The sequence below is a fragment of the Narcine bancroftii genome, chromosome 8 (assembly GCF_036971445.1).
Source record: "Narcine bancroftii isolate sNarBan1 chromosome 8, sNarBan1.hap1, whole genome shotgun sequence".
Taxonomy (NCBI): Eukaryota; Metazoa; Chordata; class Chondrichthyes; order Torpediniformes; family Narcinidae; genus Narcine; species Narcine bancroftii.
The window spans coordinates 162,394,123-162,412,216 of record NC_091476.1 but is presented as its reverse complement, the minus strand read 5'-3'; the positions used below and the strand labels follow the sequence as shown (position 1 = coordinate 162,412,216).

The 18,094-nt window shown below is 37.3% G+C and overlaps 1 protein-coding gene across 2 annotated transcripts in view; it reads right to left on the bottom strand.

The window, feature by feature from the left end:
* Positions 1-1,631: 1,631 nt before the first annotated feature.
* zbtb8b (zinc finger and BTB domain containing 8B) overlaps positions 1,632-18,094 on the bottom strand; it is a 41,767-nt gene continuing 25,304 nt past the window's right edge. Inside the window, exon 5 of one of the 2 annotated variants that reach the window (XM_069895750.1) lies at positions 1,632-6,037. In XM_069895750.1, the coding sequence (XP_069751851.1) occupies positions 5,729-6,037 (309 nt within the window). In that variant the 3' untranslated portion in view covers positions 1,632-5,728. The remainder of the gene's footprint in view (positions 6,038-18,094) is intronic. The other variant, XM_069895749.1, reaches the window with a different exon arrangement.

Below are 18,094 nucleotides of genomic sequence, written 5' to 3'. Positions count from 1 at the left end.
AAAAAATTACCTCCAAATTCTTTTTCAGATATTAGTTTTTAATAAACCAATAGCAACTTTGAAAACAAGTCAAATTTGCCATGTCAGAATGGCATTAATCATGTTATAACTTCATTTTCAGACCATATTATCTCTTCTGATCTCAAGAACTCTCATGTGCCAGATAGTTTTGATTCTCTTTTCATAAAATACTCCTGTCTCTTTCCACAATTCTCAACTTTGTCAAAATGTTCACCAACACTTTCATTTTTTTTGGGGGGGGGGGTAGATTTCCTATATTCTTCTCATCAAATGATAATCTGGCTTTTCTCACTATGTAAATAAATATTAATGCAATCTGTTCTTGCTTTGATGATCTTTGACATTTTATGATATAGTAAAAGAGAAAGAAATCCAATTACTTAACCTCCCCTCTTCACCCTCACTGAGGTAACAAGGAAACTGTTAAACCAGGCATTTAAAAAATATATTTGGTGATGACATCCCCCATAGAATCATCAGAGCAGTTGCCTTAAAATGACCGAGTTGCACACCACAGCCTTGGCCTTAATATTCCCAAGTATTTACAGCAATTAGTACATCCATCATACTTCAAAGATTTCTATCTTCTGACAGATGCAAATGAAAAGTAACTGTTGAGTCGAGCTTTGAAACTCTGATCATTGATAATTACTTACTAGTGTAGTTTAAAGCTCTATGGTTATCCAAATTATTAATGAATTACAATACTGATCTTAAAAGATCAGGTCAGCTCAAGCAGGTTAACTATTTGTTACGAAAGGTTGGAACATTCCTGCAAATTCTTTTCAGAAATTAGCTTTTATAAACCAATGACAACTTTTAAAATAATCAAAGTTACCACCTTAGAACGGCATTAATCAGACATGGTGCAGAGAAGTGGTGGTGGTTGGGAAGATTTGGAAATGTCTTATCAGCATTTTTTCCTCTTTCGTGGGCTAACAAAACATCCATATCTTTGGTGGGAGTGGTCACTTAATTTCAGCTCAACATTCAGAGTTCTGGTGATATTATATTCTTGGAATTTGGACAATCATCTCGTCTGCCAGGCTAACTAAAAACAAAAATCCCTGTTTTGGAAAAATCAGTCAAGAATATTGGCCTTCCACTTCCTGTGAATGCCTGGATGAGAAAGGGAGAGAAAAGGCACAGAAGATTGTCAATCTTTCTAAGAAAATTGTATATAGACACTGCGGGACTTGCTGGATTTCTCCAGCACTTTTGTGTCTTATGTACATGGAAAGTCTATGTCAGTTTCTGCATTTAGTAATTTAGAGAGAACTGTATAGCCAAACGGCAGATCACAAAAAAATAATCAAACATTTTTATTTCCCTATTTTTTAAGGATAAGAGTGAAGAAAATAGCTTAATGCTGATTTTCTGTCTGTTACAAAATAGTTTAACAATTCAGACATCTCCCTGAAGTGTTTCGTCCATCAATTAGAATAGAGAAATTAAAAAGAGGACAAATGTAAAATACATCACGTCCAGTGAAGATCACAGTGTGTACGGTTGTTTCATTTTCAGATTACATGACCATACAACTGGATAATGGATAATGGGCATTTGGGGAATACTTCTGAACAACGTACTAACCATTTAAGAAAATGACCAAACCTATAAAAGTTTGTTAAAGTAAAAGTCGCTTATCACCTCCACTATGTTTACTTTAATTTCCCATGCTCCAATATCAATAGGATCAGTACAAAATATTTTACTGCATAGAATATGAAAATGCATTTTAATAACTCTAATAGAGATACATGGCGAGAATGGGACCAACCATTTAAGCATTAGGTCACATTTGCTGTTGAAATTATACGAACAATTAAAGATGTCATATTTCCACAAAGGCTTTGAGTTTTTTTTTGTCTGATATTTGTAGTACAATTAACAGTTATTAAATTATCAATTTAGAAAAAAACAAAATCTGCCATTTTGTTGAATGATCATAAAATACACAATTTTACATTTTTGTTGCACCTACTGGCACATTGACATCAACAATGTCCACAGGGTCACAATCTAAAATTCAACACCAAAACAGATGGTTCACTAAGATGTGAAAGGTGGAAAAAAGGTAATTTCTTTGAATTAAATAGGATAGCATATACTCAAGAAATAGTTTCAAATTGAAGCGAATCTAAAGACACATTAGCACATAGCATCCGATACACTGCAGAGTTGCAACCAGGACCAGTCTTTTTGAACCATTAAACATCATGAAAATATACTGCAGCTGAATGCAGATATAATCTCGCAACAATAGCATTCAATCTCAACAACAACTTTCCTATAAAGAAATAGGCCTCTACAATAATTCTGCAATTGGAACTTGTACAAAATGTCTTGTTAATTACAATATTTTGAGACAGAACCCATTTTTAAGAAAGATTAAGATACAACATAAAGAACGGAAAAGTCTTTTTATATCTCAATTTAATTGTGCCATCCAATGGACTGAGAGTACTTGAAATGTAGAATGGGCCAAGCTCTTTTACAGTTACTGATTATAGCAAATGAAACAGTTTCAAATACGATTTGTATTTATTTTACCTTTAACACAGCAAAACATCCACAGGCAAAATTTGACACCAATCCACAAAAGGAAATGTTTGCGAGGAAGAATAAAAGATTGGTTATAAAGGTGGGTTTCAAAGAAGAGAGGGGTTGGAATGCAAGATATTCAAAATAGTCACGAATGCTTCAATATTTCACTTTGGGGATTGAGAAATCAAAAGGGGAGATAAAGATTTCTCTCCCTTTATAGTGCTGGTCGAATTTATGAAACAACCCCACATATGGATTTGAAAGCAGACGAGAATTTTAAAAAAAAGACATCAGGAACAGGTGATGGGTGAGAGAAACCTGGGTACACCAATTCACAGCATGCTGCCTCTCATCTCACAAATGTGCACACAAAACAAAAATATTCAATTTTTATGGATTTTATTAAGGAACTTATTAATACCAAATATTTTTAAGCTGTGGCATTTCTCCCTGAACTTGGGGAAACTGGCAAAGTGGAGATTGCACATTGCTCCTAATTCACATTCACTTGCTCCCCACCTCATCCTCTTTCCCCCTGCTCCCAGCTACAAGGAATGTCATCTAATTGTTATAGCTGTGCTAGTGGCACTATTAACACCGAGCATTATGCAAATTTGCATTTGAAAGTGGAAACATTGTGGAAATTTGCACAGAAGATTAATGAGGTAACAATTTTAGGAAGTTTAAACAAGGAACAAATAAACCTAGAAAAATGAATGTGTATTGGATTTAGCATGAAAAGAAATACTCTGATACTCCATGCTAAGGGTTCATTACTTGTAACAGTTCCTTTACTTTGCCCAGCAAGCAACTTATTTCCATATCTATTCTTAATTTTCACTGATTCTGGTTGGTACGTGATCTAACTTTGCTGCACTAGTAATATTGCTATACCCATCACAGCTGTAGATCAGAAACGTCTTCATCCCTGTCTTCACTTCCACTTGATTGTGCCCAACAGCAGAGTTACTTCTGTTCGTGGTATCAATTCCACTTTTGGATAGATATTCAATCCAATGAAATATCCAACACAATTTACATCATCTGCACCCAAATAAAATTACATAATTGATCCATAATTTATTGACAATGTATTCATATTTAATATTAATGAAAACATTCAGGAGAGATTTCTATTCCAATACTCAAGGCTAGATTTAATATCCAGATGCCCAATTCCGAAGTAGCATCTATTTTTTTCTCAACTTTTATCAGATAAAAAAGGCTAGTTGAACTTGAATTGTTATATCACAGGTCATCCAATCCATTCCATCCATTTCAGCTCCTATCCCACCAGTTCAATTTTCCCCAACAGTCCCACCAAAAAAAAATGGCCTCCTGATGATCAACTTCAATAGTCCACAACCATTGCAATAACTTCGGCTGCTATGAGACTGAGCTCTGGAATTCAATCATTGAACCTCTCCATTCTTTTACTTTTTTCCCTCAAACCAAAAAAAATGTATGGAACAAGTCTTTGGGTATTTGACCTCATATCTCTTGATGCAACCAGGTGCAAAATTTTGTTAGTTATTGTTACCATCAAGTCTGTTGAGATCTTTTGGAACAAAGGACTTATTAATGCAGTTTGGTGTTGCATGTACTTTTTATAAAAAGTAAAGATTCATAAAATAAGGTTTCCTCACATGAAAGGGTGCACAGGTGGACCTGATAACAATGTGGTGGAGAAAAGGAATACACAATTATCTTTTTGTTCATATTTTGAGATTAGTGCAGCGTGATTCTGGCCTTGAGCTTGAAGTATTCTCAGTATCTAGTCAAGAACATTAGATTCAATACAAACAAACTTTATAACATGCACACATTAAAATCACACCCAGTAATTATTGAAAGGATAGCTTTAAAATGGTGCCAGAACCAACTGCAAACATCTGACACCAAGGGAATGATGCATCAAGATATCAGGTCTTTGTTTCCACTTATGCAAACAATATAAACAAAGCTCATTAATTTAGGGCTTTCAAATAGCAAATACAAGCTGGTAGGGTCACAATAGTGTGTATTCCTTTTAGATAAGCATTCTGATCCTCGACTTGTTCCTTTTGAGAGGTCAAATGTGAATTAAAAATTAAGTATTGTAGTTTAATGTAGTTCTGATACAACAGAACATTATTTTACATTGGACAAGTTACAGCTTCTTTGTCAAATTGATTTTAAATAATTTTTCTCGCTCTTGAATTTCACTGTCTAAAGTGAAAAGGGTTCATCAAACTCAACATCTCAGGAGTTCATTTTCCACGACTGTTGAACCAAACCTGCAAGTGGCCAAAAATAGGGACAAATTTTTCTACGTGCAATAAAAAGACAAAACAGAAAAAGACAATAATGAAAATGGTTACAATTATCATAAATATATAGTCAAGTGCTGGAGAACTTTGAGTTATTTAGAGTCCAGACTGTCTTCCTCCATCTGTACCATATCCTGGTTAAATAATGTTCAGCATCATACCCAGGATTGGGCAAATTGAGTGGTTCTGACAATTGGTCCCTAGAATCGCAGAGAACAGACTTTCCACTGAACCAATTGAACACAACTCAACATTCACTATGTACAAGTTGGAAAACATCCACATAAAATTCAAAGGTGAATATCTGAATGCACTAACATCATAATTTTTTGTGCTGCTTTAAAAAAAAACCTATCAACTAATTTATTTCAATGCAGAGTATTTCAAGCTGTTTGATCTTGAAGTGATTAGCCAATGGCACCAGTCAACCAATGTTTAATTGCCCCAAAAAAAGTCCTATATTTGTGGAGAATCTTTTGGGAAAATATATTCACAAACAGTAATAATTACCAAAAAGGAATTGGCTCTGGATTTTACTTTGGTTGTAACAGCAGATATTTGGCTCTTTCTATTTAACAAATTGTCAACAGAAAGAGGTTTCACAGCTTCCTCCATTGAGGATGGCAACTATTCTGTAAATTCTTCTGTCCAGTTTACCAACTTCTTTCTGAACTCCACGTGCAGGGGTTCATTCCAACTATTTATGCCCCATTTGAAGATCAATAAAGGATCCGTGTTGGCTGGAGTTTCTTTGGCCTTAAAGTTTCCAACACTAAAATATTATATAACTGCCATGATGCTTAGGGAAGAACATTTGCAACCCCTCTAGAGAGGAAAAAAATTGTGTAATACTAAATAAATCCTTCACCATCTGTCAAATTTCTCTGTATCTGCTGCTTGTCATCCACGTTATCTCCAGCAGACTCATTCTCTTCACTTGATTCTATGTACACAGGCCAGTTAGCATCTTTGTCCTCCTTCTCCTGGGTTTCCAAAACTTGCTCCGTCTGGATTAGATTAACTGGAGATGTTTCCTCATTTGTTGTCATCACACACGTGCAGCTATCACAGAGGCCAAACCGTCTCGCACCATGCTGAAGGTTGCTGGTAAATGTTCTCCTGCATCCTTTGCAGACAATTGGTCTATTAGAACGGTGCACCTGAGGAAAGTGAAAGCCACATGCACACATCAATTGCTAAACAAACATCAAGATTAAATGGTACAGTTTATCATTTGAAAGTTAGAATTAAAACAAATCATATATTTTAAACATTTTTGTTTCTTTTTTTAAAAATCTATTTATATTTTTGTGCATTCTGCAAACATGGATATCTGACATTCTATGCCACTGTTCAAGTTATTAATACATTTAGTTCATTGTTGAAGGGCTAGTGCAAATTCTGCCAGTCAGAGAACCTGCACATTATCCTATTCAATCTTCTGCTGCTCAAACTATTATTTTCTTTCTATTCAATGAGTCCTAATGTTTGGTAACTGGCTCAATTTAAGAACTTTATAATGTGTCTTCTTACAGTCCATTGAAAACAATCATGAATCGATATTTCCCTATCAGATACTTTAGCCATCACATTAAAAACTTCAGTAAGGTATTTCAGACCATGCATTCTCCTTTCATTTTTTCCCCCACTGACTTTTTTTTCCAAACCAGTAGAATAATTTATACCCCCATACAAGAGGTCTTACAGGTAAAGCCCACGAACTCATGAAATGGATAGATACATGGGTCTGTGGTATTATAGCTATTAAATTATAGATATGTTGAGAGAGGGGCATAATTGTCAGTTCAATGCCCTGGGGTGCAGATGATACAGGATGATAGAGGTGGAGGTAAGAGAGGGGCAGGGGTTTTATTTTTGATGAGGGATACATCGCATCAACCCTTATAAAGATGTTCTTGGGGTATTGACTAATAAATCTATAATTTAGAAATAAAAAGGGATGATCACTTTGTTGGGAATGTTTCAACACCAACCACCCCACCCCCTCCCCATAATAGGAATTTGAACAAATATGTAGGGAGTTTACAGATAACTAGATAATTTTGACTCCCCTAATATTGACTGGAACTGCCATGGGTCTAAGTGCTTAGGTGGGGCAGAATTTGTCAAGAATGTTCAGCAAGTACCATATTTTCACTCACATAACCCTAAAACGCAGAAAACCAAAAATTGTGTAAAAATATTTTCATATAATATGTACACACATATACTGCGCGGGTGTAGTATTCTAAATTCTGACTGACAAAATCAATTTGCGTTTAAACAGGACATGAGACAAAACACATACCCAGTATCTCCCACAATTAACACCCAATTAACTTCCCCCAAAGGTGTCAATCGTCCATTATATGGATGATATCCTGCTACAACACATTAGCAAGCTTTGGAGAGGAATTAAATAGATTGAAGACAGCTTCAGAGTTAAACAGAGTCTTAATTCTTAAATCAGAGGCACTTGATATGTTAATCTCCTCCCTCAGGGACAGGCCTAGTCAATTAACATTGATAAGGTGTAGTAGCCTCGCCAGAAAGTCCTGTTTATAGGAATACCATGGCATTCAGTACAAAAAGGTATTCCCAAAATCAAAATTTCCCACACCCACTATAAATTGTGCATGTTTTTTCACTGCCGCTATTGCATTCTCATGCTTGCTGTAAATTGCTGGTGCGTCTTTCCCACAGCCACTATAAATTGTGCGCATTCTCACAATGCCACTATGATATTCCTAAAACCGCTGTAAAATGTGTGCATTCCTTCAACATGTAAAAATATTCTTGCGTAGCATGGGGGGCAGTGCCTGATTTGTAAAATATGCATACAACACACACATTATAGCGTAAAAATATGGTAATATCCACATTGAAAAGGAGGTGGTGCTGGCAATCTTAAAGTGCATAATGGATGGAATATCTGAGGCCCAACCAAATAGATCATACAGCATTGTGGAAAGCAGTAGGATAAATCATTGGGGCCTTGGCAGAGATATTTCTATCATTGTTATCAACAGGTGAGGTCCCTGGTTTTACTCAAGAAGGGCTGTAAGGGCAAAGCCGGAACGATAAGCCAGTGAGCCCTTCATCAGTGGTGGAGTTATTTAAGGCTATTCTGAGGGTCAGGATCGACCCACATTTGGAAAGTTAAGGATTAATTGGGGATAATCGACATGGTTTTGTATGGGGGAAAATAGTGCCTTGTGATTGAGTTTTATTTTGAAGAGGTGACCAAGGGCATTGATGAGAGGAGGGGAGTGACATTGACTGCATTGATGAGAGGAGGGGAGTGACATTGACTTTAGCAAAGCATTTGGAAAGGTGGTGCAGGATAGTTTGGTCATGATCATGGGGATCATGAATGGGCTGCCAACTGATTACAGAATTGGCTCATTAGCAGGGGTCAGAGTGTCATTGTGGAGGGTTATTATTCAGATTGGAGTATTTGACTGCAGGTACTGTATCCACTGTTGTTTAATGTCATCTACATTAGGAATTTGGATGAGAATGTATATGGCATGGTAAAATTGCAGATAACACCAAATATTATGTGGTCAAGCCGACAATGTCAAAGCTTATCTAAGATTTAGATTAACTGGGGAAGTGGGCCCAGGAACATCAGATCCTAGTGTTTAACTCAAAGTAATTTTAATACAAATTAGGAGTTTGCCATAGACAGAAATACTATATAGATAGGCATAAAAATTATTTTGCTGCAGCAAAATGTACTTTTGGTTAAAAACAAATTACAAGCATATAGATTAAATTTGCCAAGTATAGAAGATGGATAATAAATATTCACAGTTACAATTAGTGCAAGAAAAAAAAACAAAGTTTAGTAAATGAAATAATGCAGATAGGTCTTGTGATCCTGAAGTAGTTGAATTAGATTATGGTTAGGGTAGCAAGGGAAGGTTCAAGAATCTGATTGCCATTGGAAGAAAAATTTTTCTTGAACCCAGAGTGCTGGACTTCAGGCTTCTCTAGATTCTTCCCATAGTAGCAGTGAGAAGAGGTTGTGACCAGGTTGATGGGTGTCCCTCATAAAGTTGGCTGCCTTCTTGAGATAGTGGTGGTTCAAGTACCTTGCTCTTCAGTGTGGACGATCGTGTCTCTCCAGCCCATGAAGGACTTAGTTATGTCTACTACTTTCTGCAGCCTTCTGCATTCCTGGCCACTTGAATTACCAAACCAGGCAAAAAGTCAGTACAATTTCCACAGTGCAATTGAAGTATGATAGAGCATTCGATAATCTGCTAAATCTCCTCAAACTTCATTGAACATGTTGGTGTGACTTCTTCACAGTTGCCTCAATGAGCGAGCTCCAGGAGTGTTCCTCCAATATGTGGAGTCCCAGGAACCTGAAGGCAGTAATCCTCTCCATCACCAGCCCATCAATGCACACACATGCATTGTCCCTCTGTCTTCCTTTTCTAAAATCTACAATAAGCCTCTTGGTCTTGTTGACAATGATTGGTTGGGTGGTGCCAGAATGACCAAGCATAAGGTGATGCATTTTGGGAAGCAAACCAGGCAGGATTTAGAGAAAGGCAGAATCCTGGAGTACAGGTACATAGTTCTCGGAAAGTGGCCACAGAGAGAAAGGATGGTGAAGGTGGTATTTGGCACACTCGACTTGATGGGTCAGGCATAACTGTACATGACATCCTAACAGGTAGGCAACCTTTTAATTTTTTATTTATTCATACAGCATGGTAACAAGCCATTTTGGCCCACAAGTACATACTGGGGTGCAGGTTAATTGAGCGATATGGACTCATGGGCTGAAATGGCTGTATGTCTAAATTAAAAATTAAAAGGTTTCCCACCCTTGTCCCAACTCTTGATGGGACCATATCTGGAGTATTGCGTGCAGTTCTGGTTGCCTCATTATAAGAAACATGCCATTAAGCTGGAAAGGGTGCAGAAAAGATTCCCAAGGATGTTACTGGGACTGGACGTCTCAAGTTTTAAGGAGACTGGATTGGCTGGGACTTTCCTCTCTTGCACCTCCCCAAAGCACAGGAAGCTGAGGGATAACATTATAGGAGGGGTACAAAAATCATGAGGGGCACAGATGAGGTGAATGGTCAGTGTCTCTCCCCCTCCCAAGGTTGAAGGAGTCTAAAACTAGTAGGTGTAGATTTCAGGAGCGATGGGAAAGGTAAAGGAAGTGAGGGGAAACATTTTCCACACAGAATGACAGCCATAAGAGATGAGCGGCCGTAGGAAGCATTAGAAACGGAAACAATTACAACATTTAAAAGACATTTAGAAAGGTTTAAATTGGCAAAATGCAGGGAAATGGGACGAGCTCTAGTAGTCAACTTGGTCGGCAAAGCTGGACTGGGCCGGTTTCCATAATGTATAATCCTCTGCCTCTTTTCCATGCCAGTTATATGTGCATTTAAAAAATGCTGCCACCAGACACCATTTTGACTAAAAACAAAATGTAGTCATTTGATTTCTCGTTCCTGTGATCTTCACAAATCAGTGCGAAGGAGATCAGCTACAAATTGTTATGCAACAGTGCGCACACAATTTTGTAAAGGCGAGTGTTCAGAGGACAAACAAAAAAGACAAACTGGGAACTCTGTGGAATCTTGGTGTTCTGGTGCATGTATCACAAAAAAAATTAACAGGTAGGTACAACATGAAGTAAACAATATGCCCTTTATAGCAGAAGTTAGAACTCCTTATTCTTACTTACACAAGAATATCTGCAGATGTTGGGGGCTAGTGCAAGAAAAAAAGCTGGAGAAATCAGGAGATTGTTAAATTGTGCAGGGTGTTGGTGAAGTCAACTAGAATATTGTACAGTTTTAGTCCCCCTTACCCATTTTATTGTTCTGTTGCGAAAGTATGTTTTGTGGATTTAAACCTCTGTCTCGAGATTGAGCACACAGTCTACACTGCTGTGCCAATACAGTATTGAGAATGCTGCACTATTGCATGATTTGTCTTTTGGATGAGACATTAAACTAATCCCATCGAAACAAATGGACAGACCAGGTGTTTGTATTATTGGCAACAATAACAGAAATTCCTTGCTTATCATTTAGCATCCAATTCAAACTTGTATCTCAATGGAAGTCACTAAAACGCATATATGGATATCATGTTTATGGAAGCTTCCATGCAAGGTAGTTGGCAGGCTCTCTGTATTACATCTACGATAACACTTCAAAAGGTACTTCATTTACAGAACAACACTGTGACAGCATGAGGTGAAAGGAATATATAAATTCAAGTTTTGGGATACAACAGCATTGTAAAGTTACTACACTACTTTGCAATGGCATTGGTCACAAATTGAACCACGACAGCGGGTTTAACTACGCAATCATGTATTAAAAATTGACTTAAAATGGTAACCATGAAATACTGGAATTTGTAAAAACCCATCTGATTCACAAATACCATTCAGGGAAAGGAAATCTGCCATCCTCACCTAAATATGACATACGACTTTCCCCAGCTTTGGTGGATAACAAATGCTGGCCTGGGCAGTGACATCCAAATCCCATAAAATTAAAACTCTTAAGCAATGAAAGTAGATTCACTCGGCTTTTCTTTCCAGTTTGGTCTTCTGACTGATTGGATCTAGATTTTGAATACCAGATATACTCTCAGATGCAGCAGGTAACTTGTATATCAGCCCAATATTTTCTTTTGTCCTTTCCTCCTCGTGCCCAACCAGATTTAAATTCCTCTAATATCTCTATTACATAAATTACAAATAAACTTGTCAATTTGGTTTCTTCTCTTTTGTTCAAGTTTAAAGAAGAAAATTAAAGCCTCTCAGAATTGCTGTAAAAATAAACCAGTTGTGAAGGCCATTTCTCTTTTTCTGTCATACTACTTTCTTGAAAGTTTCCTAGCATCCTTGCATAATTTATTCTCTGTTCAAATGACTGCTGTTCATTCTGCACATCGAAAACATTGCAATCTGGATCACAGGGTTCAAAAAAGCTAATAAAACAAATCTTGAAATTTATCCTTTCACCATCAGCAGGTTCAGTTCAGTAGAAGAGATAAGAAACAATCTTTCAACATCAAGCAGGAGTAGAGAGGCTTGCCTGACAACAGCCAAGGATGAATCCAATGTCCAGGATAACAATGCGGACTGAATGCAGCCCTGGCTGAAGGAAAATATACAGGAGCTCTTCCCTCACGGCCAGAACTTGAGCTTCGTGTGGCAATGAAGCCTACTGCAGTGGCTTGAAAGAATTTAGGGTGTACCAGGCAATGACCAAATGTCTTTTCATTTCAAGGGCCCTACAATTTCTACTCCCGAATCAGCATTTTTTTTCCAACGTAGAATAAACAGCACTGAAGATAATTAAAAGTAAATCACAAAAATTTGTAGACACCATGGCTGAAGTAAAAACAGAAAAGTGTTTCTCCGTGATTCCCTTATGCAAAAAAAAGTCTGCTTCCTTCCACAAATGTGGCTTCCCCTCCACCACTATCAACTCAGCCCACACCCGTATCGCCTCCATTTCCCGCTCATCTACACTGGCGCCCCTCTGCCCCCAGACGCAACAAATATAGAATCCTCCTCATCCACCACCCGACTAGCCTCCACATCCAACACATTATCCGCTGGAATTTAAGGCGCTTACTACAGGATCTCGCCACCAGACACATTTTTCCTTCATCTCCCCTCTCGGCCTTCCGCGGGGACTTCTCCCTCCACGACTCCCTCGTGTACTCATCCCTCCACATCTATCCTCCAGATGGCATTAAACATAACTTCTCTGCTTTCTACTAAACGGTCATTTTTCTTTCCCTTCCACCTTTCCTGTGTTTCCAGTGCTCCCCTCCCTTTCCCACCCAGCAATCCCTCCTCTCTCATTGGTGCTGTCCCTCCCTCCTTCTCCACCTATCATCTCCTGCCTTTGCCACCACCCCCCCCAACCTTTTGTTCAGATGCCTGCTAGCATTCTCTCATACTTTGACGAAAGGCTCAAGCCAGAAATGTCAGTTATGTATTTTTACCTTTGTTACATAAAGGACACTGTTTGACCTGCTGAGATTTTCCAGAATTTGGCTTGGGCAATATTTGTCAAGAAAGCAGAACAGTTCATTTAAAAGTTAACATTAGAATTAAATTTTCTCAAAAGTAGATTTAAATTTTCATTTTAACATCTGTGGTGAAAGCAGATTTTTTAAAAAATTAATTGTGTGTCCAGGATGTTTTTCTTAGTTGATAAGATTTCTACCTGCAGAAGCATGCAGAACCAATCAGTTATAGGATAAAATGTAGAATATTTAAGAAGCTATGGCCACATTATAATGAAGCCAAGTCTTGAATGGAAAAAGAAATGAAACAACAGGATGAAACATTCTGCCAAAATAAATTGATTTCAAAAATGAACAGAACAGTGGGAAGAAATATTTAAACACAGAATTCAGAATCTCTCTAATTTTCTATTAACAGAGTTAAAACGATGTTCTTTCCCCAATGTTATTCTTAAAGCAAGTCTCAAATTAAATTTTAAAATCAAATTGGTTTATTAAAAAAGTTTTGTCGCACATGGTGAACAATCATAAGAGCTGGATTTGACTAGCTACTGAAAAATATCACCACTGAAGCACCACTGGTCCTTCAATGAGATGCAACTTTCTAAGGTTAAAATATTACCATGAGATCGTGGAATGAAACCACTCCACTGGGATCCTATTAAGAATTAGTCAGGGGGGGCATGGCAAGATGGCGTAGAAGGAAGACATGTGTTCCCCTCTCACCAGCTGGATCATTAAATACCCGGTTTTTCAATAGTATAAAAGTGATTGAAAATAAGATTTACAGTTATTTAAATAACAGTGCTTTATGATGGCATCCAATGTGAAAAGGTTTAAACCTCAGCTTTAGAAAAAACTACCATATAAAAGTGCGGAAGAATTGAGGCCTACCTGCATAGCTGAATCCACAGAGTCGTCGCTGGGAGTCTCCAAGCCTCAGAGGACTCCAGCCCGTTCGAGTTAGACTCCGGCGCCGATCCTGCATCCGCAAGATGGTGCCGGCACATTGGTGAGTTCGGCCGCTGCCGACCCGCGTTCACGTGAAGCCGTGCGCGCGGGCGGCACAGCCAATAAGGGGACCCGCGAACCCGCTGGGCGGCTCGGTGGCACGCAGAGTAGCATCGGAGGACACCTCTGCGCGTCCGACGGCCTTGCCTGGCCTGCGTGTGGCATCGTGGGTCCGAGAGCTGCTGGAGAAAGCAGAGGCTGTGGGGGAGCCCGAACGTCAACGTCCCGAAGAGGTCGGGTGCCGGCGTCGGGTGTCCAGACCCGCAGCCATTCAGTCAAAGGACCTATGTTGACTGAGGTAGAAGAGGAACTTATCTTATTGAATTCGTCCAGGAGGACGATCTTGCAGTTAAAGAAGGTGAATCTCAAAAAGTGGAAGTGGAATCTGGACTGGATTCAGTGTTCACTGTTTTGGAAGGGATTGCTTGTCAAATGCAGCAAATGCATAATATGTCAAAACAATTATCAACTCAAATGAATCAGGATTTATGGAGATGAAAATAAAAATGAATACTTCGTCTAATGAAATGGCAACTGTGAAACAAGAAATGACTGTAGTTAAAAGTGATATTAATAAATGTATAAAATCAGTTGATACTGTGCAAGATAATTTTAAGAAAATTGAAACAGCTTTCTCTGAGTGTCAAACTCAGGTAGAACGTAATAGAGAAAAAAATGGAAAAAGTGGAAGGTTCTTTTGTAGATTGGGGGATTCACAAAAGAGATTTAATGAAGAAGATTGATTAATTGGAAAATCAAAGTCGGAGGAATAATGTGAAAATAGCTGGTCTCCCAGAGGATATTGAAGGTGCTGGGTAAAGAGATTTTACCTGAAGGTTTAGAATTGGATAGGGCTCACAGAGCTCTGAGAAGAAGACCACTTCCAGGACAAACACCGAGAGCGGTCTTGATTCGTTATTTAAAATATCAAGATCGAAAAATGATTTTACATATGGCAGTGCAGAACGCGAGACAGAATCGATCTCCATTAATGATTCAACATAATAGGGTGTTTTTTATGCTGATTTGAGTCAAGAGGTTATTAGAAGACGACGAAAATTTAATACAGCTAAAGATGTTTTGTGGCGAAAAGGCTACAAGTTTGTTTTTCGTTATCCTGCAATTTTGAAGGTTTTCTATGGAAATTTTCAATCTCAATTTTTTGAGAATGATTATGATGCTTTGGTTTTTGCTAATTCTTTGCCAGAATTGCAAAGAAATGGGTCTTCTCCTCTGTTATCTCCCAAGAAGAGAGTAAATGGGAATGAAAAGAAAGAATGGAAAGAAAGAATGGAAAGAAAGAATGGAAAGAAAGAATGGAAAGAAAGAATGGAAAGAAAGAATGGAAAGAAAGAATGGAAAGAAAGAATGGAAAGAAAGAATGGAAAGAAAGAATGGAAAGAAAGAATGGAAAGAAAGAATGGAAAGAAAGAAGAGATGACACAAAGTCTTCTTGATATTGAAGATCCAGAGCAGTCATTGGGCTTGGGAATCATTGGGCTGATTGTGTTTGATTAAATTATTAATATGTATCTGGCTGGGGGGGTGGTGGATGACACTGAAAACTTGATAGTCATCTGCCACTAGTGGGTTCACCACACCGTTTTTTAGGGTATTACTACCTTTGGGTGTTTTTAAAAAAAAAAAATTTGAGGGTTTTCTTTTGAAGAATTATAGAGGGGAGCATTATTTTATAGTGTGAAAATATATTAGTAGTTAAAAATGATGTCTCAATTGAATTTTGCAACTTTTAATGTGCAGGGGTTAAATCATCCAATTAAAAGAAAGAGAATATTGACTTATATAAAAAAATGAAAATTGATATTGCTTTTTTTACAAGAAACACATTTGACTGAGAAAGAATATTTGAAATTGAAATGGGATTGCGTTGGTCATGATTTTTCTTCTTTTAATTCTAAGGCAAGAAGAGTAGCGATTTCGATTCATAAAAATTTACCATTTGAATTGGAATCTTCAGAGGGGCATGCTGTAAAATTTTTGCTGAATCGTGGACTTTGTTGAATCTTTACGCCCCTAATATGGATGATGAGCAGTTTATTTCAGAAGCTTTTGTTTGTTAACTCAAGCTAATGAAAATGTTTTAGTTGGTGGTGATTTTAACTGTGTTCTTGACCCTTTATTGGGCAGAAATCCAAAACGTAAAAGGAAATTAAAGATGGCAACACAAATTAATGCGTTAATGAAAGATTTAAATTTGGTGGATATTTGGAGAAAAGTTAATCCTACAGAGAAAGATTTATCTTTTTATTCTTCGAGACATGATTCATTTTCCAGAATTGATTTATTTTTGGTATCAGCACATTTACAAGGTAGATTATTACGAGCTGAATATAAAAGTAGAGTTATATCAGATCATTCACTATTATTTTTTTCTTGTGAAAGTTCGGAGGTAGTACGTCCATTGTTTAGATGGAAGTTTAATGTAATTTTATTGAAGAAACCGGAGTTTGTTACTTTTGTTAAAGAGCAGATTTCTTTATTTTTGACTGAAAATGTTCATTCTGTGTTTAGTCATTTTGTAATATGGGATGCTTTAAAAGCTTATTTGAGAGGGCAGATCATTAGTTATTCTACGAAAGTTAAGAAACAATATTTGGCAGAAAGTTTAGAGTTAGAAAATAAGATTGTTGAGTTAGAGAAGGATTTTCAGAATGGTGTAACAGAAATAAAAATGTTGCATTAGAGAGGTTGAAATTACATTATAATACTTTACAAACTTATCAGTTTGAGCACTTAATTAATCAATCTAAACAATGTAATTATGAGTTGAGGGAAAGAGCTCATAAGGTACTTGCCTGGCAATTGAAAGCCGAACAGGTGTCTCGGACTATTAATGCCGTTAAGAAGAATTCAATAATAACTTAAGCCTCAGGAAATTAATTACCAGTTTTATTCATTTTATCAAAAATTATATACTTTTTTTTTAAATTTTTTATTTTTCACACCATAAATCACATTAGCCATGATATACACTATTTCTTTTTCACACATATACAGTGACTTTTTCTCCCCCCCCCTTCCTCCCAAGCCACCCCCCCACCCTCATCCATTTTAGGTATACAATCTAGGTTGCATTAAGCCAGTCAGACAATGTTGTCATTCAACAAAAATACACCAGAAATTCTACTGAGTCCATTCTTTTCTTTCCTTCTCCTTCCATCAACTTAAGTAATGTTTGTCCCCGGTAGGTTTTCGCTACTGTATTTAATGTAAGGCTCCTATACTTGTTCGAATATTTCAATATTATTTCTTAACCTATATGTTATTTTTTCTAATGGAATACATTTATTCATTTAAATTTAGTAGTTTCTTCCTTTTAATTTGGTTATGTATTCCATTAATATTTAAAGTCATATAGTTCAGCGTAGCCCTTTTATATTTTGTTTATCTTCTCTTTCCGTTTTTCCATCATTACCTTTCCTCCTTTTCCATTTCTGTTTTCTTATTTTCAACTCTTTATAAGACAACATTCCTACAACATCCAACATTTTCCTTATTCTCCTATTTCTATCTTATTTATCCCCAATCTCCCCTTCCCCTCCTGAGTTGTCCTTTATCCCTTGTCGGACAACCACATCTCCCCTCTCCATTTGGATTTGCGAATCCACTCGCAAGCATCAACTGATTTTGCAGTGACCGCTATTTCCCCCCACCCCGCCCCCCCAGAAAAGATTTCACTTTTCATATGTCACAAAGGTCACTCTTTTAATTCCCTCCTTATTCTCTCTATTCCATTACCTTCCCTTATTAATTCTTGTCTATACTATCTATATTTTCCTCTAAGTACAGATACATTCACGTATGCACATTGTCCCTATTCACTCTTATACCTCTTTACCCGCATACATATCAATCGTGATCATTTTTACTCTCATTACCCGTCTTCATCCCTCAGTCTATTTTTGTCTTTACCCACATACATATCAATCGTGATCATTTTAACTCTCATTTCCCGTCTTCCTCCCTCAGTCTATTTTTGTAATTGTTCTGCAAATTTTCGTGCTTCTTCTGGATCCGAGAATAGTCTGTTTTGTTGTCCTGGAATAAATATTTTCAATACCGCTGGATGCTTTAGTATAAATTTATACCCTTTCTTCCATAAAATCGCCTTTGCTGTATTGAACTCTTTTCTCTTCTTTAGGAGTTCA